At 36.9% G+C, this 26,563-nt stretch overlaps 2 protein-coding genes across 8 annotated transcripts in view; both read left to right on the forward strand.

The window, feature by feature from the left end:
- The window catches only part of ATR (ATR checkpoint kinase), a 90,762-nt gene extending 80,078 nt beyond the window's left edge, over nt 1-10,684 (forward strand). For 2 of the 3 annotated variants that reach the window (XM_077864873.1, XM_077864874.1), the window contains 5 exons: nt 2,257-2,413; nt 2,527-2,680; nt 3,666-3,817; nt 9,092-9,197; nt 10,321-10,684. In XM_077864873.1, coding sequence (XP_077720999.1) covers nt 2,257-2,413; nt 2,527-2,680; nt 3,666-3,817; nt 9,092-9,197; nt 10,321-10,494 — 743 coding nt within the window. In that variant the 3' untranslated portion in view covers nt 10,495-10,684. Of the gene's footprint in view, nt 1-2,256; nt 2,414-2,526; nt 2,681-3,665; nt 3,818-9,091; nt 9,198-10,320 lie in introns of those variants that run through there. The other variant, XR_013361078.1, reaches the window with a different exon arrangement.
- Nucleotides 10,685-12,037: 1,353 nt separating this feature from the next.
- XRN1 (5'-3' exoribonuclease 1) overlaps nt 12,038-26,563 on the forward strand; it is a 106,501-nt gene continuing 91,975 nt past the window's right edge. For 2 of the 5 annotated variants that reach the window (XM_077864875.1, XM_077864876.1), the window contains exons 1-3: nt 12,047-12,253; nt 21,755-21,987; nt 26,115-26,212. In XM_077864875.1, coding sequence (XP_077721001.1) covers nt 12,179-12,253; nt 21,755-21,987; nt 26,115-26,212 — 406 coding nt within the window. In that variant the 5' untranslated portion in view covers nt 12,047-12,178. Of the gene's footprint in view, nt 12,254-21,754; nt 21,988-26,114; nt 26,213-26,563 lie in introns of all 5 variants that reach the window. The other 3 variants (XR_013361081.1, XM_077864878.1, XM_077864877.1) reach the window with 3 other exon arrangements.

The raw sequence follows: 26,563 nt of genomic DNA on the forward strand, positions 1-26,563 counted from the left end.
AATAGAACTGAAAGTATTAGATTGGAATTAGAGTCTCCACCTGGCCAAACCTGAGATAATTTGGGGAGCAAAATAAGTAATGATATAGTATTAGATTGTAACTCATGAAATAAAATAAATAGACATGAATCTGCACTGATATAAATAAATAATAAGTAGGAAAGCAGGAACAGTTCTTCCTTATAATAGAATTGCAGTGAATAAATGTAGAGAAATTGATGGAAATAGAAAATCATCAATTAGCAAGTACCACAGTAATAATTGTTACAGGTAAAGAATATCAGTGGGTAGTGGAATGCATGGGCCAAAGTATGAGAAACAGGTTATTTGTTTGGTCTCAAAGTATCTCCCCACAACATACTGATGAATTATAAAGGGGAAAAAATAGGAACTCTTTACAGTGGAGAAACAAAAATATTACTGGTTTGAAATCTTAAAAAATGGTCAAGGTAATAAAAGTCAAAGATAGAAATTTCCCAGATTTGAGGACATTAAGGATACATGACAACTGAAGGTAATATGGGATCCTGGATTGAATCCTAGCCCAGACAAAAAGACAGTGATGTAGTGGGACAGCTGATGAAATTTTAGTAAGGTCTGAAGTTTAGTTAATAATATAACAATATCAATTTCCTGATTTAGGTAATTGTACTATTGTTATGAAAGACATGAACATTAATAGCTGAGTGAAGAATGTAGGAGAATGCTTTGTATCATTTATACAGTTTTTTTATAAGTCCAGAACTATTTCAAAATAATTTATTAAATGCATATGATACAGTATATTAAAAATAAATAGATCAAATTATCAGAATAAGGTAGAAAATAAGTATATTTGTTTCTCTAGGGCTGCTATAACAAAGTACTACTAACAACAGAAATGTATTCTTTCATAGTTTGGGAGCTTATGAATCTGAAATCCTGTGTCAGTAGGGCCAGATCACTGATAGTTCTAGGGGAGAACCACTTTCATCCTTTTCTGTCAGCTACTGCTGGCTCCAGCAATCTCTGACATGCCTTAGTTTATAGATGGTTCACTTCACTCTCTTTCCTCTCTGTCACCACATAGTGTTCTCCCTAAGTCTATATGTCTCTGTTTTTTTCTTATATAATACTTTATATACCAGTTATATTAAGGGCCCAGCCTAATGACCTTATCTTTACCTGATTACATGGGCAACAGCCCTATCTTTTTTAAGGTCACATTCACAGGTACCAGGGGTTAGGAGTTAAGCACATTTTTTAAGGCTATAATTTAACCTGTAACAATAAGTGATATCAATAAATTATTGTGCTAATTATATACCTTATTTTTTTATTGTTAACAAGTCTGATTATCTCTATTTTATGTATAATGCCAGAAGTTAACTGGCACTATACACTTGGATAAGTGACTTATCCAAGTTCACAAAGCTGATAAGTTGTAGAGCGGAAACTCAAAGACTGGAGTCTTATTCCAAGGAACTTGCTATTGACTATCTTATTGGAAAGATAAAATATTGTATGTGTTTTAGTTACTGCTTTGGTTTTTTAAAAATATTTTTAAAAAATTTTTAGTATCATGAACACATAGGAACTATGTAACATTTGAGTCTAAACACCTTAAATCTCAAACTTTTCCATAAAACTTTTGGCTGTGCCTTGCTGTAAAAAGCACCAAACCATGGTGGCCTAAGAGGCACTTAATAGACTGGAGTCATATCACCCATCTAATACAGGCTCATCAATGTGTTAGAAGGAAGAGTTCTTCTGTTTCTCTAGATGATTTGCATTGTACAAGATTAGCTCAAGAACCAGGTATACAATCAATCTGATAGGCTAATCTTCACACAGTAAATTATCTCAAAGTACCATTTTAGGTTTTTTAATAATGATTCTGTGTGAGTTTATACTACATGCTGAGGAACAGAGAAATCACTATAATTTTAGTGAAGGCTGCAGCATTTTTACAATTCTAAGTGTACTCTTCACATTGGATTTATTCTGAGTGACATTTTCTGGAATTAGTTTATCCCACAACATCAGTTTTAGTTGACATTAATTTTCATCAAGAGGCTTCACTTTGGATAAGTATAGTGAAACATAATGTGTTCTATTATTTTATCATAATAAGATAAATTTACCTATGCATAGTGGCAATTTTTCTATTCTTGATTTTGAAGAATAATTTGAAAAAAATAGATTTTTTTTTTTTAAGAAAATTGCCCCTTTTCTTATTTGTTTTATGTGATTAGTGGAAACCACTTTACTTCGCAGGAGTTTATATGACAGGAAAAGAACTTCGGCAGTGTATGCTACCAAAAGCTGCAGCTTTGTCTGAAAAACTCAAAGTATTCCGAGAATTTCTCCTACCCAGACATCCTCCCGTTTTTCATGAATGGTTTCTGAGGACATTCCCTGATCCTACATCATGGTAAGTTACCAAGAAGATAATACATTGTAATAGTTAATGTTTTAAAAAATATTTTAGGTTTGTATTGCCTCATGTGGCATAAGGATATTTGATAGGCATTGTGTTTTCTTAAGGTACAGTAGCAGATCAGCATACTGCCGTTCTACTGCAGTGATGTCAATGGTTGGTTATATCCTGGGGCTTGGAGACCGTCATGGTGAAAACATTCTCTTTGATTCTCTAACTGGTGAATGTGTACATGTGGATTTCAACTGTCTTTTCAATAAGGTAAGTGATATGACTTACTCTAGTTAATTGTATGTTTTCTCCCAATTTCCTTTCCTCAAGAACTGTTTTTCCTAGACCTACCCATTGGTAATGTTACAGTCACGGTTGAGTCACATTGAGAGTTTATGGACTGGTTTTGATCAGTGAATCCCTGAGTGGTCAGTAAAACAACGTAGGATGAAGAGAACTCAGAAGAGTGATAGAGTAAAACCAGCACTGAACTTGAAATCCAAAGGTTCAAGTTCTGACTCAGTTAGTTCTTAGTTAATGTAAAGATGGACAGATCAGTTCATTTTAAATCTTTTTTTTTTTTAATTTTATTTATTTATGATAGTCACAGAGAGAGAGAGAGAGAGAGGCAGAGACACAGGCAGAGGGAGAAGCAGGCTCCATGTACCGGGAGCCTGACGTGGGACTCGATCCCGGGTCTCCAGGATCGCGCCCTGGGCCAAAGGCAGGCGCCAAACCGCTGCGCCACCCAGGGATCCCCAGATCAGTTCATTTTACTGAGACTCAGTTTTTTTAGAGAGACAGAAGACTTTAATGTGTGGGTTTCCAAACCTGCAGCATATCAGAATCATCCAAAAATTTAAACAAAATACACAAATATCTAAGCAGACATCCCAAGAGATTCTATAGGTCCAGAGTGGGGTCTAGGAATAAATTAAGGTAGTTGGACTCTCCCTGATACCCCTCTAATTTTCCAATGTTATGATCCTGGAAGGCAGGCTGGTAAATTAACCCCCTATTTTCTTCATTCCCATTCTCTATGGATTGCCTTCTGCTGTCACAGGAAACCAAGAAAGGTCACAGATACAAATGAGATGAAATCAAGGATAAACCACTGGTACATACCAGAAAGGAATTTAGGGAACTCAGTAAGTTTAGGGATGAAAAGGCCCTATGGAATGCAGGTTGAGAATGGCAGAAAATAAGATTTAAAATTTTAACATAGTTATCTTTTAATAAAATCCATTGTTTTAAGGGAGAAACCTTTGAAGTTCCAGAAATTGTTCCATTTCGACTGACTCATAATATGGTTAATGGAATGGGTCCTATGGGAACAGAAGGTCTTTTTCGAAGAGCTTGTGAAGTTACAATGAGGCTGATGCGAGATCAAAGAGAGCCTTTAATGAGGTAATTAACTTATGTTTTGTAAACAATTAACAGTAATTTTGAATGTAATTATTGATTTCTAAATATATTTTTTAATAATAGAAGCTGATTTGCATTGGTTGAAGTAGTTTTTTTTTTTAAATAATAGCTATTAAGGTATAAATTATAGTTCATTATAGTTCATTGCAGCATTATTTATAATGGCCAAGATATGGAAATAACCTGAGTGTCCACTGATGGATAATTGGGTAAAAAAATAATGGTGTGTGTACGTACAGACGTACACACACACACACACAGAAATACTATTCAGCCATAAAAAAAGAAGGAAATCTTGCCATTTGCAACAACATAGATAGACCTTGAGGGCATTTATGTTTAAGTGAAATTAGTCAGACAGATAAAGACAAAGACCATGTAAGATCATTTATATGTGGAGTCTTAAAAAAAGTAGAACTACCTTATGATCGGATAATCACACTACTGGGTATTTACTGAGAGAATACAAGAACACTAATCCAAAGGAATACATGGACCCTGATGTTTATAGCAGCATTATTTGCAATAGCCAAGATATGGAAGCAGCCCAAGTGTTCACCAATTGATGAATGGATAAAAAAGATGTGATATATATACACAATGGAATATTACTTAGCTATGAAAATGAAATGTTGCCATTTGCAATGACACGGATGGAGCTAGAGAGTATAATGCTAAGTGAAATAAGTCAGAGAAAGACAAATACTATATGATTTCACTCATATATGGAATTTAAGAAACAAATAAGCAAAGGGTAAAAAAAGGGGCATAGCAAGAAACAGACTTTTATTATAGAGAACAAGCTGATGGTTACCAAAGGTGGGTGGGGAGATAGGTTAAAAGGTGATGGGGATTAAAGAGTGCACTTGTCATGATGTACACAGGGTGATGTATGGAACTATTGAATCACTATATTATACACCTGAAACTAATAAAACACTGTATGTTAAGTAACTAGAATGAAAAAAAAATTTAAAAAAAGGAAAAGAAAAACTGAGCTCATAGATACAGAAAACAGATTGATGGTGGCTAGAGGTTGGAGGTGAGGGTGGACAAAATGAATGAAGGCACAAACTTTCAGCTATGAAATAAAGTCATTGGAATATTATGTACATCATGGTGACTATAGTTAATAATACTATATTATATATTTAAAAGTTGCTGAGAGTAGATATTAAAAGTTTTCATAAGAAAAAATTTATAACTGTATGGTGATGGATATTAACTAGATTTATTGTGATTATTCTGCAATAAATACAAATATCAAGCCATGTACACCTAGAAGTAATATAATGTTATATGTCCATTATATCTCAATTTTTTAAAAGATAATTTACATACCATAAAATTCACTCTGTAAGAGTATGCATTACAGTGGTTTTTAGCATATTCCCGATTGTGCATCCATCACTACTATCTAATTATAAAACATTTTCATCACCCCTAAAATAAATTAATAGTCACTCTCCATCCCTACTCCTCTGCCATCTTCTAGGAACTGCTAAATGTATTTTCTGTCTCAATGGATTTGTGTTTCTGGGCATGCATATATAAATGAAATTGTACAATATGGCATTTTATGTCTGTCTTCTTTCCCTTGATATTTTCAGGGTTTATCCCTTTTGGAGTGTGTATCAGTAATTCATTCATTTTTTATTATAAAATAATATTCCACTGTATACCACATTTTGTTTGTCAATGAAAGGAAATTTGGATTGTTTATACCTCTTTGCTATTGTGAAAAGTCTGGCTGTGAACATTTATGTACAAGTTTTATGTGAATACATATTTTCGGTTTTCTTGGGTAAACCTGGGTGTTGAATTGCTGGATCATATGTGAACTCTAAGCCTAACATTTTGAGGAACTTTCAAATTGTTTTCCAAAGCAGTCATAATACTTTACAATTCCAATGGCAGTGGTTGAAGTTTCCAATTTCTCCACATTCATACCAACACTTGTTACTTATCTGTCTGTCTTACTTTATCCATCCTAGTATCACATGGTATCTCATTGTGGTTTTAACTTAAATTTTCCCAAAGACCAGACCAGTTATGTTGAGCATCTTTTCATGTGCTTATTGGTCAGTTGTATATCTTCTTTGGACAAATATCTATTCCAATTCTTTTCCCATTTTTAAAGATTTTTTTTAAAATTTTTATTTATTTATGATAGTCACACAGAGAGAGAGAGAGGCAGAGACACAGGCAGAGGGAGAAGCAGGCTCCATGCACCGGGAGCTCGACGTGGGATTCGATCCCAGGTCTCCAGGATCGCGCCCTGGGCCAAAGGCAGGCGCCGAACTGCTGCGCCACCCAGGGATCCCTCTTTTCCCATTTTTAAATTGGATTATTTGTCTTTTCATTTTTGAGTTCTGAGAGTTCTTTACATATTCTGGATACTAGATCTTTAATAGATACACAATTTGCAAATATTTTTCTTCCATATATGGGTTGTCTTTTTACTTTCTTCTTTTTTTTTTTAAGATTTTATTTATTTATTCATGAGAGACACAGGGAGAGGCAGAGACATAGGCAGAGGGAGAAGCAGGCTCTCTGTGGGGAGCTCGGTACAGGAATTGATCTCAGGACCCCAGGATCATGCCCTGAGTCCAAGACAGATGCTCAACCACTGAGCCACCCAACTGTTCCATCTTTCAACTTTTTTGATGATGTCCTTTTTCACTTACAAGTTTTTACTTCTGATGAAGTCCAATTTATCTGTTTTAGTTGTTGTTATTTATGGTTTTGGTGTCATTTAAGAAAGTATTGCATAACCCAAATCATGAACAGTTACATTACACTTCTGTTTTCTTCGAAGTGTTTATAGTTTTAGCTTTTATATTTGTTAGATCTTTGATCATTTTCAGTTATTTTGTGTATCTAGTGTGAGGTGGGGGATCATATTAATTCTTTTGAATGTGCATATCCAGTTTTCCTAGCACTGTTTTTTGAAAATACTATCCTCCTCCACTTAATTGTCTTGACCTATATATGCAAGAGTTTATTTCTGGACTCTCAGTTTTATTCCATTGATCTCTATGTCTAACCATATTCCTTCAACACATTGTTTTGATTACTGTAGCTTTATAGTAAATTTTGAAATCAGGAAGTATGTGTGCTCCATCTTTTTCTTCTTTTTCAAGATTGACTATTATGGGTTCTTTTCATTTCCATAAGAATTTTAAGATTATATTATTAACTTCTGCAAAAAGCCAGTCTAGATTTTGTAGGAATGGCATTGAATCTGTTAATCAGTTTGTGGAGTACTGTTATTTTTAAAATATTATGTTTCTGAACTATAAACATTAGATGTCTTCTCCTTTATTTAATTCTTCTTTAACTTCCTTCTATAATGTTTTGTAATTTTTAGTTTTCAAGTCTTGTATTTTTTAAAATGTGCTTTTAAAAATGTTATTCCAAATGGAATTTTTTAATTCATTTTTTGCACTGTTCATTATTGTTAGAAATACAACTGATATTTGTATATTTATCTTGTATCTTGCAAACTTTGCTGAACTTATTAGTTCTAATACGTATTTTTACCTTAAGATTTTTCTCTCTCCAACAGTACATTATCTGCAAATAGTTTTGCTTTTTGTCCTTTCCATTCTCATGCTTCCCCCCACCCACCACCCCTGCTTGGCCAATTACTGTAGCTAAATGAGTATCAGATAGGCAAAATGAGAAGTCTACATCTTTGTCTTATTCCTGATCTTAGGGGTATAGAAGTCAGTCTTTCACTATTAAATATGTTATCAGCAGGATGTAGTGTTTTTAAAGGACTTTTAAAGCTTATTTATTCACCTTCTTTCTTTAAAGCTCTCTACCTGATATTTTGGTAGAACATACTGGTTAGACATAGGCAAAGGCAAATTCTCTAAAAGGGGAAGTATAGCATCTTGTGAAATACTAAGAGCCCCTATCCCAATCTGGGGAAGTCAGGAAATAATTTCTGGAGGAAGTAGCAGAAATCTTAACGATAAATGGAATTGGCCATGCAAAGGGGAAGAGAGTGTTCTGAATAATAGATATATTAAGGCAAGTGAAGGCATTGACTGCCTAAAAAATGTAATTCTGTTTTCTGGAGAGTACACTTCAAATAGATGGTGCTGTGATGATAGTGCACAGATGAGTAGGGCTAGATTATGAAAAGTCCACATGAGGCTGGTTTACATATTTAAACCTTGCCCTGAAGACAACCAGAACTCATTGCGGGTTGGAGTAAGAAGAAAATTTATTTTTTAATTTAATTTTTTTTAAAGATTTTATTTATTTTTTCATGAGAGAGACAGAGGCAGAGACACAGGCAGGAGAAGCAGGCTCCACGCAGGGAGCCCGACGTGGGATTTGATCCCGGGTCTCCAGGATCCTGGGTCTCCAGGATCACGCCCTGGGCCAAAGGCGGGTGCTAAACCGCTGAGCCACCCAGGCATCCCAAGAAGAAAATTTAAAAAGAAGAAATGAAATCATTAGATTTTGCACTGTAGAAAAATTACAGTTGCATACTAGACTAGAGGCCAGAAAACTAGTTAGAAGACTGTTGGAGTAACTCAAGAAAACATGATGTTGCATTGGATGAGGTAGTGACAGTAGAGATGAAAGTAAGTAGATTTTTTTTTAAATTTTTATTTATTTATGATAGTCACAGAGAGAGAAAGAGAGAGAGGCAGAGACACAGGCAGAGGGAGAAGCAGGCTCCATGCACCGGGAGCCCGATGTGGGATTCGATCCTGGGTCTTCAGGATCGCGCCCTGGGCCAAAGGCAGGCGCCAAATCGCTGCGCCACCCAGGGATCCCTTAAAGGGCTTTAGGAGGTAGAATTGAGTGTTAAAAGGAAGGAGAGGCAACGATGACACCTAGACTTTTGTTTAGGGCAAAGGAGTGAATGATGCTCTTCTAGTTTGGGTCATGAATTTTGGAAATACTGAATTTGAGGTGCCTGCAAGAAATCTGAATGGATTTTTCCATAGGTAGCTGTATTTGAAGTTCACAGTATGCATTTAGAAATGGCACACAGAACTCACCTTACTCTACTGTCCAAGAACACCTCAGACCGCCCCCCCATCTTCCCTCTACTCTTTCCTTTCAACCCCCTCCAAAACAGTAAGTTCACATATCTTACTGACCGAGTACTAATGCATGTTATAAGAATATTGCCATTATTTTCTCATTCTTCACTTATTTTTCACCTAAGTGTTGACTATAGTGACACTTCTTTTTAGAGATGTCATATTATTATATTTGTTTACATTTTAGTGTCTTAAAAACTTTTCTACATGATCCTCTTGTGGAATGGAGTAAACCAGTGAAAGGACACTCCAAAGCACCACTGAATGAAACTGGGGAGGTTGTCAATGAAAAGGTTAGTAGTTCTTTTTTTTTTTTTTTTTTTTTTTTAGGTTAGTAGTTCTTTAAAAAAAAAGGTTAGTAGAAATGTAGCTTGATACGAGCCCTCATCGCATGTCTCTATCAATGAGAATTGATTCTAAATACTGTCAGTGACTGGCTATTGAATCCTCTGAAATCTAGCTCTTTATTTTATTTTTTTAGAGAGAGGGGGGAAGCGGCAGAGGGAGAGGGAGACAGAGAATCTTAAGCTCCACACCTAGCACTGAGCCTCATGTGGAGCTTGATTTCACAACCCTGAGATCATGACTTGAGCCAAAATCAATAATCAGGACACTTAACTGGTGGAGCTACCCAGTTGTCCCTAAAATCCAGTCCCTAAAATCTAGTTCTTTAGTATAAAAATGCCAGTGAGTTTTCTTTATTGTCATTACTAATGTTAACATTATTATAATTTGTGTAATGAAGTTCAAGACATACTTGTTTAACTGTAGCCAGTTTACAATTTTGAGATATAGTGGGAAAAAGTTGAACACAGATTGCCTGAACTTACAACGTAGCAGTCTCAACTTTAATACGTAGCAATTCACTCCTTACTAATATTAGTTGAAGTCTCAAAGTTTGCAGATAATCGTTTTTATTAAGTGAGAATATATTGAAGATTGTTATTCTAATAACATCAGTCTCACTTTGCATTTTGATAAGCTTTCTATTGAGAGAAATGTGTACCATTCCAAGTAGCTTAGAACTCCATTTGCACATAGTAACATAAGCTTAATATTAGGCATTCAGAGTATTGTTGCTATTATTAGAATATTCATTCAAATGTTGAAGTCCTAACATTTTCCGGGTAAATTTTTTCCAGAATTGTAATGTGGAAGAGATTCCCTGGTATTTCATAGTCCAGAAAAAATGTCCTTGCAGTTGATGTTAAATCAACATTGCAAGCTTCAAAATCAGTATCTCAATTTTGTTTCATTTCTTCTGTTTTGTCTGTATTTGCTCCTAAAAGGGGAGTAATGATTTGTAAAATGACATAAACATTGGTCAAATACCAGAAAAAGTAGTAATTTCAAATTATCAACATGCAGGGGTTATTGGGTTCTTAGCACTTATGATTTTCAATTTCTTCTTACTAGGCCAAGACCCATGTTCTTGACATCGAGCAGCGACTGCAAGGTGTAATCAAGACCCGAAATAGAGTGACAGGGCTGCCATTATCTATTGAAGGACATGTACATTACCTTATACAAGAAGCTACTGATGAAAACTTACTGTGTCAAATGTACCTTGGTTGGACTCCATATATGTGAAATGAAATTACATCAAAGGATATGCTAATATCTAAAATTAGTGCATTTGGTGTTAACTGTGATTGTATATTCAATTCCAAAGTACAGTATACATTTATGTTCTCAGAGCAACTGGTATTAACTCCCTTATTGTTAATAATATTTAAAATAATATATGTTGTTAAGAAATAAATTTTCTTTTTTAAAAAAATTTATTTATTTATTTGAGGAGAGAGAGCGAGAGCACACAAGTCGGGGAAAGGGGCAAAGGGAGACGGAGAAGCAGACTCGCCACTGAGCAGGGAGGTAGCTCTACTTGGGGCTCCATCCCAGGATCTCCGGATCATGATTTAAGGCCAAGGCAGACATTTAACTGAGTCCCTCAGGCCCCCTAAACTGCTTTCTTTTTTTTTTTTTTCTAAACTGCTTTCTTAAATATATATTGTTTATTATAACTGGGGAAATGGAACATCTAATGTTTTTATGCTCTAAAAAGATGTATTTGCAAGAAACAAGCCTAATTTCATTTTATAACTTTTATTAATTTTCTTTGAAGTTCAAGCTAGCAAAAGGATTAATTTAAGCAACAACAAAAAATTATATTGAATAGATGCTGTGGGCAAAGCACTATGCTAGACTCGTGCACAGAGCTACTACCTCTCCTGCCCTCTAGGAACTTACAGTCTAGTCTAAAAAAAACAGATATAAGCGGAAAGCACACATCAAGTTCACTTCATAAAACTTTTTGAATGGCTAAAATGTAATAGGAAAAAACATAAACCAAGGAATATGAATATGAAAACTCAATGTAATTTTAAAGGTGCTGTCATACTGAGAGTTTGCCAGAATACAGAATCTAGTAGTCTTAGAAGACACTTAAAATTTTATAAGATTTTAAAATTAAGGATTTTAATGTTCATTTTTTGTAAATTTTCTTGCAGATGACTTAAAATAATTCACAGTATTTACAAATAATGAGGTTATTACATTTGTAAATACAAATGTTATTAAATTTTACCTAAGTTCGCTTAAGAGAATTATGCTTTTTTGTACGGTATAGTGTGATGGGGGAAAACAAGAAAAACCAAGAGCCATGTATATGAAAAGTGTATCATTTCCTGTGGAGCTTAATGTTGAGTTTAGGAAGCTGAGCGGGGGTGGAGGGGAGTTAGGACATTTTTTTTTTTTTTCAACAAATAATTTGGAATAAAACGTTTTTAAAAGAAGCTTTGTTGTAGGGTTATATTCCTGGGCGGGGGGCGGGGGGCGGGGGGGGAGCCTCCCCCTCTCCAAACAAAATAAACTAAACCAAATAAATCACCAGATCTTTCCAAATTTGTGTTGAAAAATACTGAGATTGGTAATCGTAGGACACAGAAGCAGTCAGGAAGAAACCAGCGTTCCCACACTCGTGCAGCCGACTCACGAGGCGTTCACCCCACTCCCACGCCTACTCACAAAGCCCAGCTCTGTCAGCCGACCCGCCGCCGCGCTTGGACGTAACCACCGAGCGAGCGCCGGGATTAGAGCCCCGCCCCGGCGGTGCGGCCTCCAGCCGGCCGCTCTAGGCCCGGCGAGCGCTCTCTATGGTCGGGCGGGCGGTGTGTTGTCATCCGCGGAGCGACGGCCGGAGGCGGCGGCGTAGGCCCCGGCGGGGCGTTTGGTTTCGGTTTGGCCCTGACTGGAATTAGCGTTGACGGTCGAAATGGGAGTCCCCAAGTTTTACCGATGGATCTCGGAGCGGTATCCCTGCCTCAGTGAAGTGGTGAAAGAGCATCAGGTGGGTGAGCACGGGGCCAGCGGCTCGGGGGCCGAGGACCCGGGGCCCCGCAGCCCTCCCTCCACCCTGGGACGGGGCTCCACAGCCTCCTCTCTGCCCGCCGTCTGCGGGGTGACCGGCGGCGGGAGGGCGGGGGAAGGTTTGAGGAGAGCCGGGTGATCTGAATGAGGGCGACGGCGTGGGTTTGGTTTGTGCGCAGAGGCGCGGGGATGGCGGCCGTTCTGACAGCTCCGCTGCGGCTCGGGGCCTTCCGGGGTCCTGAAACCGAGTCCTGCGGCGGCCGCTTCCGTGAAGTCTCCGCTCCCCTGCCCGGGGAGCCGCGTCCTCCCCAGAGAGGCGGCGGCGCCGGAGCGGGCGCTCGGAGTCCCCTCCCCCCGGCCCCCGGGAAGCGGCCGGTCCACGTACAAACGGCGATGAGCGCCTCCGCAGTCGAGTCACCTTGTTTACTTTCCCTCCTCGGGACCTGCATCCCGCTCCACCTCCAGCGCCGAGAGTGTTTGACACGGCCGATGGTTCACATTCATGGTACCTTTTGTTACTCATTTTCGATTATCCCAGAGGTCGGACGAATCCCGCTTTCCAAAAGAAGCAGAAATACACTTGGACGGGCAGGGGCAGTTATCTGGAGGCTTCAGTGTGCGAGTGTGCTTGTGTGCGTGTGTGTGCGTGTGCATGTGCACGGGAGAGGGAGGAAGAAAAAGAGAAATGGATTGCTAGAGCACTAACACTAATAATAATAATACCTGGTGTGTAATCCGGGATGTGATAATATTCCAATGCAAGAATTCCAAAAATGTTTATATATTGGAACTGTGGAAAGAAATAACAAGCAGTTCTCTATTAGGTAAACTAGCCTTTGGGTGATAACGTTAGTGTTTGTCACGTTGAATGATTTTGGTAGGTAGATCTCTAGTCCATTTTACATTTTGCAGGGCAAAAAAAGTTGTGATATTTGTATAGCCAATGAATCCGTTGTGATGGGTAACATTTTATTGGTCAGGGGAAATAATCTAGCCAACACCATCATGCTGTTTGTTAAATTATGGTTTAATCTTTTAAAAAGTACAGTGAGCGTGAAGATAGGGTTAAACTTCCAGAAGGGATACTTTGTTGTTGGATCCCAATCAGATTCGGTAAATGAAGAAAAGCTTACCAAAAATTCCAGAACAGTAGATTATTTTTCATTTATTTGAGTCAGATTTAGGAAGATATTTCTTCCCAGAGAAGAGAGTAAAAAAAATAAATAAATAAATAAATAAAAATAAAAATAAAAAAAAGGTTACTACTACATTGCAGAAATAGACATCAACTTTGGGTTTGCCTAGGTCATTCATTCAACAAAAGTCTGAGTACCTGCCATGTATCAGTCACTTTATCTCCAAAGAGGAAAAAATGTGATTGTTATTTGGAATGGCTTGATAACATAATATTTGTTCATTGATATTTTTACTCTGTACTCTTCAGTGCAGAATTTGGTTGGATGAAACTGTCCTGGCTTCTCACCATCCTAAGGAGGTTTTTTGTTTTGTTTTGGTTTACTGAAGAACAAAAATAGCCTCTTTAAGGCAAAAGGGATAGGTTTAAAACTTGGCTTATCAAAGTGCTGTCCTTCAAAAATATTTGATTCATGTGTTTAACAACAACAGCAAAGAAAGCAAATGTCATAAAGGGTTACCAGCTACTCTCTTGAGCAGTATTTAAAAGCTAGTAAGCCAAAGTAAGTCACAGTGATTTATTTTTTTAATTTATTTATTTATTTGGCAGAGAGACAAAATCAGAGAGCACAAGCAAGGGGAATGGCAGAGGGAGAAGGAAAAGTTAGCTTACCCGCAGAGCAGGGAACCCGACACGGTGCTCCATCCCTGGACCCTATATCATGACCCCAGCTGAAGGCAGACACCCAACCAGCCGAACCACCCAACCACCCCAGTCACAGTGATTTAAAAACTAGTCCTAGAAGGAAGGGATTGGAGGAAGAATAGGTTGTGGGAAGATGGTGGTGGTAAAGACAACAGCATTGTTTTTTGGTCTTTCTGAATCCTCACATAAAAACAGAGCAACTAGATAGCAAAGTTTGAAATCCAAAGAACATTTATGACAAAACCATGTAACACTGTATCCCTGTGAATCCCCAAATACAAGTAGGTGGCGACAAACTACCAATAGCCTCTAGACCCAGTTGGTGTTGGCATCCCTGCAAGAGGAAAAAGGAAGCAATGGGGCAATATCTGATGGACCTGAGAACAGGATAACTGCAGATTATTCACAAAAAGACTGTAGGCCAATTATATAGCAGTATATGTAAGTAAGGGGCTTTAAAGGGCAAGAATAGTCAGCCTCCTATGAATTCTCATAAGTGACTTGCCAAGACATTGTTCTGAGATAGATATAGTAAAGGATAAAACAGATATGCTCCCTATTCAAGAGCAATGGAAATGTTAGCTTGTGTTTCCTTCTGTACAATCTGTAGCAAAATGCATAGAAGATTGGCTTTAAAAGTGCAGGCACTGGTGTAACCATGTGAATGGACTTAACACTGTTGAACTGTACACTTAAAAATGGTCAAGATGGCAAATTTTGTTATGTATATTTTACCACTGTGGTAAAATGCAGGCATCAGAGTACGCATTATGAAAAGGTACAATATTGCTCCAAGGAGGCCAGAATTGTTCAGAGGGTGGAGGGTTACATATTAAAGTGCCACAGTGCATAAACAGACAGTTTAGCTGTGGTAATAAAATTCCATTGGAGTAAGAAAAAAACAAATCTGAAGAGCTACCTGCAAGAGGGACAATAGTGACAGAAGGTTAAGAAATACTGCTCCACAGCAGTTCTACTTGGTTTCCAGTTTAGCTCCAACACTTACCTTACTAGCTATTGGTGAGTAACTTAATCATTTTGTGACTCAATTTTCTCAGCTACAAAATGGAGATAATAATTCTAGGATTGCTATGCTTAAGTAAGTGAATGCACATACAGTTGGCTTTGAAAAATTAGGAGCACCGACCTCCCACACAGTCAAAAATCCAAGTATAACTTTGACTCCCCCAAAACTTAACTGCTATTACTAGTGTTGACTGGAAGCCTTACTGATAAGATAAACATCTAATTAACACATATTTTGTATGTTATATGTATTGTATATTGTATTCTTACAATAAAGTAAGCTAGAGAAAAGAAAATATTAAGAAAATTATAGGAAAATACATTGACAGTACCGTATTGTATTTATTGAAAAAAATCCACATGTAAGTGGACCCATGCAGTTCAAACCTATGTTCAAGGGTCAACTGTAAAGCATTTAAATCTGTATAGTTTATGGCAAGTGCTTAACAGATCTTAGCTGTTATTATATTATTATTGTTATTATTATTATATTTTGAGAGAGAGACAGTACTTGTAAGCAAGCTAGGGGAAAGGGGGAGAGAGAGAGAATGGGAAGCAGGCTCCATGCCTCCAGCATGGAGCAGGGCTAGATCTCACAACCCTGAGATCCTGACCTGAGCTGAAATCAAGACTTGGATGCTTAACTGACTGAGCCACCCAGGCACCCCAGATCTTAACTATTACAATAGTGCTGTACTAGATTGTAATCACAAAGAGAACTGCATATGCTCTAAGAGTTTGTAATCTTAGTTGTATGACCTTTGTTTTACAAAGGCCAAGTTTTCATCAGATATATATGTTCCTCATTACAATATCATCTCTACTTTTGTGGTACATAATAGGTCTTCAGTGAATAGTTATTGAGTGAAGGAATTTATTAACCATAGCATATTATTATAACATATAAAGAATCATAGTATGTAAAAACATTGCATATAAAAATATGCATAGTATATGTAGTATGCTTTAAAGCATGCTTGTTAAGGGGGTGCCTGGATGATTCACTTGGTTAAGTGTCCAACTCTTGATTTCAACTCAGGTCATGATCTCAAGGTTGTGAGAGTGAGCTCTGTGCTGGGCATGGAGCCTGTTTAAGATTCTCTCTCTCCCTCTACCCCTCTAAAATAAAATAAATAAAACATGCATGTTAAAAAATGAATTGAAGCAATAAAATCTTGGGATTCAGATAAATAGGATTAAAGGACTGTGACAGGGATCCCTGGGTGGCGCAGCAGTTTGGCGCCTGCCTTTGGCCTAGGGCGCGATCCTGGACACCCGGGATCGAATCCCACGTCAGGCTCCCGGTGCATGGAGCCTGCTTCTCCCTCTGCCTATGTCTCTGCCTCTCTCTCTCTCTCTCTGTGACTATCATAAATAAATAAAAATTTAAAAAAAAAGGACTGTGACAAAAGAATTGGTCACAGCTCTCTTAAACAGTCAAATATATATTGTCTTTTTGAAAAAGACATTTTGCAGCCACACTAAGTAGGATACAAAGTTACACTAACAAAAAGAAACTACTGTTTTGAGAAAATTAGATACTAAAATGTTAATACTTAACCACAATTTAAAGCAGTGAGAATGCAGATTCAAAGTGTTAAAGCCTGCATGTGCTTTCACATTCAGTAAAGGGAGAGCTTAACTTTTTATTGATCATTAAATATTTTTATTTGCAACTTTGTGTCAGATAGTGTGCCAAGAGTTCTAAACATGACCAGATACTTAAGTGTAATAATGTCGGTCCTTTTCTGCTAAATCAGAGACTTTACTTTTGAGGAACTCACAGTTTAGCAGGAAAAGACAGACATTACACTTAAGCATCCAACAAAAATATATAGAGCATGTAATATATGTACCTGGCATTCTTGTATACCTTGGGAACACAAAAACAGGATATGACATAGAGAAAAGAGCATTATGTCCCCTTGGGTAAGTACAGAAAAACTTCTAGACAAAGATACCTGAGCTGGGTCTTGAAAGCTGAGTCAGAATCTGCAAGATCAGTGGAAGAAAAAGCATAAAGGAAAGAAAAGCATTTCAGGAAGTAGTAGCAGTGTCTGTAGAGTCACAGAGGTTTGGAGCAGCCCAGCACATTTAATGTACTGTCTGTAGTTAGCTTGTAGACTATATGTTGTTAAAGGAAAGAATATGGAATTGATGGGAGAGGTAACAGCCAAATCATACAGAACCTTTTATGGCATTAAGGGTTTATAGTATCATACAGCTTTAAGTATAGAAGCAACATGATCAGATTATGTATTAGAAAAATGGCTAACTGGGCAGCCTGGGTGGCTCAGAGGTTTGGCGCCACCTTCGGCCCAGGGCGTGAACCTGGAGACCTGGGATCGAGTCCCACGTCGGGCTCCCTGCATGGAGCCTTCCCTCTGCTTGTGTCTCTGCCTCTCTCTCATAAATAAATAAAATCTTTAAAAAAAAAAGAAAAAGAAAAGAAAAGAAAGAAAAGAAAAGAAAAGAAAAGAAAAGAAAAGAAAAGAAAAGAAAAGAAAAGAAAAATGGCTAAGATGTGGTGGGAGAGAAAATGAAGCAAGCAGTCTAGTTGGAAAACTGAGGGCTTGAACTCAGGCAGGAAATCTGGGGATTGGAGAAAATAATGAGATTGACTAGCACAATGGGAATGGTTAGGAGGGTAAGATTCTAGAGACATTTTGGAAGTTAAATTAAAAAAAAAAAAAACCTAAGTGAGTAATTAGATACGGAGATTGAGGACAGGTAAAAATATAAAATAACATCAGAATTTCTAATTTACAGAGGTCATAACTCAGTATTATGCATTTAGGGTCCCCCCCCCATTTTTATGTAAATCCCAGTTAGTTAACAGTGTAATAGTAGCTTCAGGTGTAGAGTTTAGTGATTTGTCACTTACGTTCAACACCTGGTGCTCATCCTAACCTTGCTGTCCTTAATCCCCTTCCCCTATTGAACCAACACCCCCGCCCCGCGCATGTCCCCTCTAGCAATCCTGCGTTTGTTATCTATAGTTAAAAGTCTCTTTCTCGGTTTGTCTCTCTCCTTTTTTGTTTTGTTTTGTTTTGTTTTGTTTTTCCCCCAATAATATGTATTTGTGAAGGAGCAAGATTCTATTGAATGTTCTCATTTTCTTCACTGAATTAGACAGTGGTTATTCAGTCATTCTGTATTTTACTTACTAATCTGAAACCTAAGAGAATTTTAAAAATTTCTCTTCTAAAAGGACAATTACAGGTTTTTTTCAGATTATAAAGGTATGTGCTCATTGTGTAAAAATTAATATAACCCAGAAAGATGTAAAAGTTGTTATATTGTCCAAAGGAAAATAAGAAACAACTGAAATTTCATCATTGAGAGTTAACCAGTAACATCTTGTTTCCATGTACTCTTGACCTTTATATGCAGATACACATGTAGATATTTTCTATAAATGGGATAATATGACTGCTGTTTTATAGTCTGCTTTTATCATTTGACCATTTGTATTATACACAATATCTACTGTCAAATAAGAATGTATATCATAATTTGTAATAGCTATGTAGTATTCCATTGTGTAGATGTACCATCATCAGTTTTCTAGTTTTCTATTCTTAGGCTTTTTTTTTTTTTAAGATTCTATTTATTTATTCATGAGAGACACAGAGAGAAAGAGAGGCAGAGATATAGGCAGAAGGAGAAGCAGGCTCCCCGCAGGAAGTCCAATGTGGGACTTGATCCCAGGACGACGACCCAAGCCAAAGGCAGACACTCTACCACTGAGCCACCCAGGCGTCCCTTATTAGGCATTTTTATTTCATTTTTTACCTTTTCTAAACAGTACTTCCATTAATATTCTTGTGTTTATATGTCCACATTTCTGATTATTTCTCAGAATAAGTTTCCTGCAGTAGAAATCCTGGTCAGAGATGTACATGCTTCAAATTTTGACATATATTTTCATATTAGTTACACCAGTTTATAGTCCCATCACACTACTGGGAGTGAATGCCATCTCTCTCTTTTCTAGCTCTGGGATTTTCCTCTTCTGTAAATAGGGAATCTAAATATTTCTCTTTAAAGTTATAATTTAGTGAAATAATGAATAATAAATGTTTGGCCCAATGTTTGGTACTTAACGAGTGCTTAGTAAATGCCGACTGTTACTTTTAATGATATATGAAATATCCATTTCCCCAAAACCTTGCCAATAACTGGGTAACATCATTTTTTTTAATCTTTGCTAACATGAGGGGGGAAATGATATATTATTTTAATTTGAAATTTGAGCATGTTGAACTTTTTTTCATATGCTTATCAGACTTTTGTCTCTTTTTTGAGTCGCTGTGCATTTTCCATGCTTACTTTAAAAATTTGCTCTTTTTCTTATTTTTGAGGATTTTATGTATATTGAGAATGTTGACTTTATTTCTAATTTGCAAGTATTTCCCTGCATTTTGTCATTTTCAGTTAAACCTGTTTTTAGCACTTTTTTTTTGACCCTACAGATGTAAAAAATAGATTGCTAACTTCATCATTTGTTTGGTTTGTGCAAAGGCTTTCCCCACCCTAAAAGTACTAAAATATTTGTATATAACGTTTTTACTTATATTTCTCACTTAAAAAAAATTTTTTTTTTTTTTATGATAGTCACAGAGAGAGAGAGTGAGGCAGAGACACAGGCAGAGGAAGAAGCAGGCTCCATGCACCGGGAGCCCGATGTGGGACTCGATCCCGGAGACCCGGGATCGCGCCCTGGGCCAAAGGCAGGCGCCAAACCGCTGCGCCACCCAGGGATCCCTCTCACTTTAAAATTTTTAATCTCTTTCTGGAATTTATTGTGTTATAAGACGAGATACAGTTGTGTTTTATTTCCAAATAGTTAACTAGGTACCACATCCCCTTCTTTTACTGGTTTGAAATGCCTCTTATATATACATATGGACTACTTATAAAATCTTTTATTTAAGCCTTTATAATTTTTAATCATATAAAGCAGATTTCCTTTATTTACTTTTCTTTTTTATATTCTTTCTTGCATATTTATTGTCCTAGGGAAACTGTAAAGTGCTCACCTTGAGATTTTGATTGAAGTTTTGAGAATTTTTGAAGCAAACAGTAAATCTTGAGTGTACTTTTAAAATCTCATGCTCACAATTGTAAGAATTACATTTGAGCCAATTACTCAATAAGAGCATTCACATTTTTTATGTCATGCCTGGTACAATCCTTTATAAATTGGCGTTTAATCAGTATGTTTTTATGGTGGTCATTGATTCTAAGGCCAAAACTTTACATTCCCCAAATTCAAGGGCATACCATTTTCTCAGTAGTAGGAGAATGTATTGTTTCTGTACATATGATAAAACTTGAAGCTTTTCAGAGATTCCCCTCATTAAGTTTATATAAGCTCATTAATATTTTTACATTTGAAAATTCAGAATTTTTTTTAGTTAGTATGAAAGCCAGACTACTCTAAAATTCTTTAATTATATTAGATATTACAACTATTAAGTTGTGCCCATTTCATTTCCTTGTTAGTGTATATTTGTTTCAGTAGTGTTCCCCTTACTTGCTCACATTCATTTATTTTTTTAAATTAATTTTTGACACTTTTTTTTTAAAGATTTTATTTATTCATGAGAGACACAGAGAGAGAGAGAGAGACAGAGACAGAGACATAGGCAGAGGGAGAAGCAGGCTCCATGCAGGGAGCCTGACCTAGGACTCGATCCTGGGTCTCCAGGATCATGCCCTGGCTGAAGGCGGAGCTAAACCACTGAGCCACCCAGGCTGCCTGCTCACAAACATTTAAATAAAGGGAAAATCAATGAGAGCCAGAGCCATGAAAGTCTTTTTTTTTTTTTTTTTAAGAAATTTTGTTTATTTATGAGAGACAGAGAGAGAGGCAGAAACACAGGCAGAGGGAGAAGCAGGCTCCATGCAGAGGGAGCCTGATGTGGGACTTGACCCAGGACTCCAAGATCATGCCCTGGGCCAGAGGCAGGCGCTAAACTGCTGAGCCACCCAGGGATCCCTGAAAGTCTTTTTATAAAGAGTAATCACCTTAGCCAAAGTTTAGGAAATTTTTAATCCACATATCAAAAACAAGAAATCAGTTTTCCAAGTTTTCTAAATTATTTGGCATAATCTAAGTTTTCTAAATTAATATGACCAACTCAGTGACTCCGCTTCAGTGAAACCAAATATACACTCAGGCTTTAAATCATTTGTAAAATCTCTTAATGACCATGTACAAGCCTTTTAAATGGGCATCCTATTACCCATGTTAGAGGAAATTGAGGCTTTAAGAACTTGATGTCAAACTAATAGTTTGAGTCCCAAATGAACCAAGCACTTCATTTAGTATTTTCCCAGGTTATCTATCTTATTTTAAATAAGTAGATCATTTCCTGACAGTAAATTTGATCAATCTGTTGGGGCATCATATAGCCATATGTCTCCATCTTGCCAATTTCTCCTGTTCATTTTTTCTTTACTTTTTTTATTCAACTGTGATTATTTTCTCAATTTTTATATAATAAGAATGCCCCTATATCCTGCTTTTTATCAGCTGCTTTTCCCAGCTGCTTAAGTATCCATTGTTGATTATAGTAACAATCTTGATCATTTTTCTTTATTTTTTAGATTCCTGAATTTGACAACTTGTACCTGGATATGAATGGAATCATACATCAGTGTTCCCATCCTAATGATGATGATGTTCACTTCAGAATTTCAGATGATAAAATCTTTACTGATATTTTTCACTACTTGGAGGTGTTATTTCGCATTATTAAACCTAGGAAAGTGTTCTTTATGGCTGTTGATGGTGTGGCTCCTCGAGCAAAAATGAACCAGCAGCGGGGGAGGCGTTTTAGGTAAAATATTTGTGGTTTATTTTAGAATACTATTTATTTATTGATTAAAGATTTTATTTATTTATTCATGAGACATAGAGAGAGAGAGAGGCAGAGACACAGGCAGAGGGAGAAGCCAGCTCCATGCAGGGAGCCCGACGTGGGACTCGATCCCAGGTTTCCAGGATCAGGTCCTGGGCTGAAGGCGGCGCTAAACCACTGAGCCACCCAGGCTGCCCTAGAGTACTATTTAAATTAGTAAAATGTATTATTTTAAAGATAATTGACTTAGTGCACTGCATCTTCTGTTCAAATATCTTTTCTGCTTAAATTCCCTCAGAAATGGAAATAACTAATTACATCACATTTTATCAGTCAAGTATACAAATTAGTAATTCAAGTGAGGTCATTCTCAAAGCATGTGTTGGGCTGTTGTTACTGTTGTTCTATATTGCAAATTTTTCAAACTTCTCAGTAATTTGGAAATAGCGGTACAGTTGACGCTGGACACTTGAAATGTAAGGAGCACCAGTCTCCACATGGTCAAAAATTCACATATAACTCAATGCCCCAAAAACTTAACTACTGTTGACTAGAAGCCTTAGCAATAACATGATGCATATTTTGTATGTCGTATGTATTATATACTATATTCTTACGGTAAAGTAAGCTTAGAGAAAAGAAAATGTTATTAAGAAAATCAGAAGGAAGAAAAAATAGATCTATAGTAATATACTGTATTTATTGAAAAAAAATCCACGTACAGGTGGACCCACTCAGTTCAAAGCTGGTTGTTCAAGGGTCAGCTGTAGTAGAGAAAGCTCCTCTAATAGTCTGCCCTGAACTAGAGAACTACAGAGTGAAATGAGAGGTTGTTCTAATGGAAACATTGACAATTTAATTCAACAAACATTTGTTGAATGCCCACACCCTGGGCTAGAATGCTGACTCTGATTGAGCATGGGTCTAAATTGGATAGGTAGATAGGCAGGTGAGACTAGAGAGAAAGTGATTTGATGGAGTATGAGAGTAGAACTGAGTTAGGACACTTGAGGTATTACCAGCCCCAGTGTGTGAATTGGACAGTAGGAAAAGTAACAGGATGAGAAGAGATACATAGAGTTTTAAAGTCAAAATCCTGGGCCTGTGGAATAGTTCTAAAAAAACAATGAGATCCTGCTGTGTCCTGTATATGAGTAGGATAAGTAAAGTTAAGAGGGTTGTTAGAATTGATGGATAGAAACTCTGAGTCCAGTGTGTATGATGGGTTCTTAGAATAATGAATCCTTTCATCATGACAGCAGGTAAAGGAGTAGAAAAAGCACCTGTAAATCAAATATGGAAATCATCAAGGAAGGTGGAAGTGTACAGTGAAAAAGAGGAAAGAATGATAAAAAGTAGTGATTTAAATATCAAAAGAGAAAAGACACTGAAGGTATTGGAACAACTGTGAAATCTTTAAGGACAAGGACCATCTTTTACTAAAATTTAGATCCTCACATACCACCCAAACTTAATTAATTTGAATCTCTAAAAATTGGGCCCTGGAAACTGTTTTTACCACACTCCCCTGATATTTGTTAAACTAATTTGGGGGATCTACTGGGCCAGAAAATCTAGTGTTGAGAAAGGATTATATGAACCTACTCTATCAATCATTGTTCAGTTGCAGAAATAGAAGCCTGGCTATTTTAAGCAGAAGGGGATATAATACAAAGAACAAGGTGTTTATAAAAATTATTGCAAGAGCCAAAAGGATAGGAATTTAAGTGACCCTTCAAGAATGATTTTAGAACAGCACCACAGAACTGACCCACCAGTGGTGCTATTACTACATTCAGGAAGGTGAGCAGTTCAGAGGCTCCAAAATATTAGCTCCAAAAATACATCACTTTAAAGTTCAGCAGTCAAGAAGCCATCACTGAATCTGTTAGCTCCAGAGCCCGACTATAGGGCTCTGGCCTACACCTTGCTTCTCAGTACCTACAAAACTACTGAATATTGAGAGCTCTTCTACTATTGATGAAATACACAGCCCACAAACCCAGACTTCACCACACTTCCACCTTCCAAACCTTTATGGAAGCATCAAGCTGACAATATCTAAGTTATTATATCCAATCACCTGGCTGCAAGGAACCCTGAGACTTTACTTTTTAGCTTTCTAACCTCTCCAGTATCAGAAGACAAACTTAAGAGAATAGAATGGATATTGAGGGCCAATCGACCATAACTACAACCATTTACTAAATACTGTGCTGGCATTGAGTGTACCATATTTCCCTGAAATCCCGCAGTTAACTTTTTCTCCTTCTCCAAAGAGATTTTTTTTCCTCCATTCATAGTCTTTAATTGTAATCTTTCTGCATCTCTTACTTTTAAATCTGCTGCCGTCTGGCTCTTATCCCTACCACTAAAACTTCCTTATAAGATTACAAATAGATGCCTTACGGCTAAATCTGAAGAATAATTCTCCCTGTATATTACTTCATTTATCTATAGTGTTTAACAATGTTGACCATTCTTTCTTGAACTTCCTTTCCTTGATCTTTTTTTTTTTTTTAAGATTTTATTTATGTATTCATGAAAGACCAGAGAGAGAGAGAAGGGCAGAGACACAGGCAGAGGGAGAAGCAGGCTCCATGCAGGGAGCCTGATGTGGGATTCGATCCCTGGTCTCCAGGATCAAGCCCTGGGCTGAAGGCGGCGCTAAGCTGCTGAACCACTCAGGCTGCCCCCTTTCCTTGATCTTTACGTGATGACACTCTCTTTGTCATCATGTTCTCTTCTCTTCTTCTGCCTTTTTCTTACATATTGATTTTTATTAAGGTTCTATCCTTGGTCCTGAGTGATCTTAACCAGTGGTATTAATTACTGTGTCTATACTGATGACTCCCAAATTTATCTTTCTGGTGGATCTCTCTCTCTCCAGAACACTTATATATCCAAATATCTCCTAAATGTCTCCTTTTGGATTCCACAGATACATTTCAGGTTTAATATGTTCAGAACTGAAGTTCATTTCAAAGCTACCTTCTGTTTCCTATTTCAGTGAATGACAACACCATGCAAATAGCTACAAGAAAAAATGGCTTCCTTTGGAGAAATTGCAAACAAGTTGATATCTTAAGAGTGTTTGTTATATTGAGGAGATTGGTAAGAGAGAGGTTACATATGAAAAAGAGTTTGTTTATCATAGAAATACAATTCCACAGGGCACAGTAGATAGAGCTAGTAGCAAGGCAGTAGGAAATATACATAAAGGAGAGCTTCCTAACTTAAATGCCAATGGCATACAGTGTGCCACAAATAGGTTCCAGAACAGGAATTGGGATACCTGTATTCAGACCTAGGTCTTTCTGACTCTAAAACTCATGTTCGGGCAGCCCGGGTGGCTCAGCAGTTTAGCGCCGCCTTCAGCCCAGGGCATGATCCTGAAGACCCGGGATCGAGTCCCACATCAGACTCCCTACATGGAGCTTGCTTCTCCCTTTGCCTGTGTCTTTGCCCCTCTCTCTCTCTCTCTTTCTCTCTCTCTCTGGCTCTCATGAATAAATAAATAAAATCTTAAAAAAAAATAAAACTCATGTTCTTTCTAGTAAATCCTATTGCCTCAAAAATGAGATGATTTTGGCAAATGATGTCATTAATATTATTAGTCTTTTATTTTAAATGTTTTTAGAGGAAACTCAAAGATAAGCATTACAACTTTAAGTAATTTTTATATAATAATCTTAGATCATTTTAATAGTGTACTTCTTGTTTGATGTTATTATTAAACATAGACTATAGTATATATAATGAATCCCTAATGCTTAACTTTTGAGCTTGTTTGTAAAATTGATTTGTTATATACTTATAATAAGAAAAAAATTACTTTATAACTATTTATAATGTTCTCAGTTTTATATTGTTATAATACTCTACTTCTATAGTCCTTTCTCAGAAAAACTCAATTCTTTAATTAAAAATGGACAATTCTGAGGCTCATCTTTATCAGTTACTATCAAAATTTGTATTATGTTTTGAACCTAAATTGATTAAGTAGCATTTTAGTTGCAAAAGCATCTAAATAACAGTTTACTTGATGGGAAGATCTGTACTTTTCCCCAGAAACCTTAAGATATTTTTTTTCCTTAACATTTAAGGTCGGCAAAGGAAGCGGAAGACAAAATAAAAAAAGCATTAGAAAAAGGAGAAACTCTTCCTACAGAGGCCAGATTTGATTCCAACTGCATTACACCAGGTAAATTCACTGAGAGAAAAAATCTGAGAGATTTTTTTTTTAAGATTTTATTTATATATCTGAGAGATAGAGAGCGAGATTGAGACCAAGCATATGCAGAGGGAAAGGGAGAAGCGGGTTCCCTGATGATCAACATGGGGCTGGATCCCAGGACCCCAGGATCATGACCTGAGCATAAGGCAGACACTTAACTGACTGAGCCACCCAGGTGCCCCAAATTCTGGGAGATTTAAATGTAAATGTAATTTTTTTTTCAAAAGTGTTTTGTTTTGGGGTTTTGTGTTTTTGTTTTTGTTTTTTTCCCTAGCCTCTACTTATTTCGTCCTTAAGATTCCACTTGCTGTTTTCTCG

Source organism: Canis aureus, chromosome 22 (genome assembly GCF_053574225.1).
Source record: "Canis aureus isolate CA01 chromosome 22, VMU_Caureus_v.1.0, whole genome shotgun sequence".
NCBI classification, from domain to species: Eukaryota; Metazoa; Chordata; class Mammalia; order Carnivora; family Canidae; genus Canis; species Canis aureus.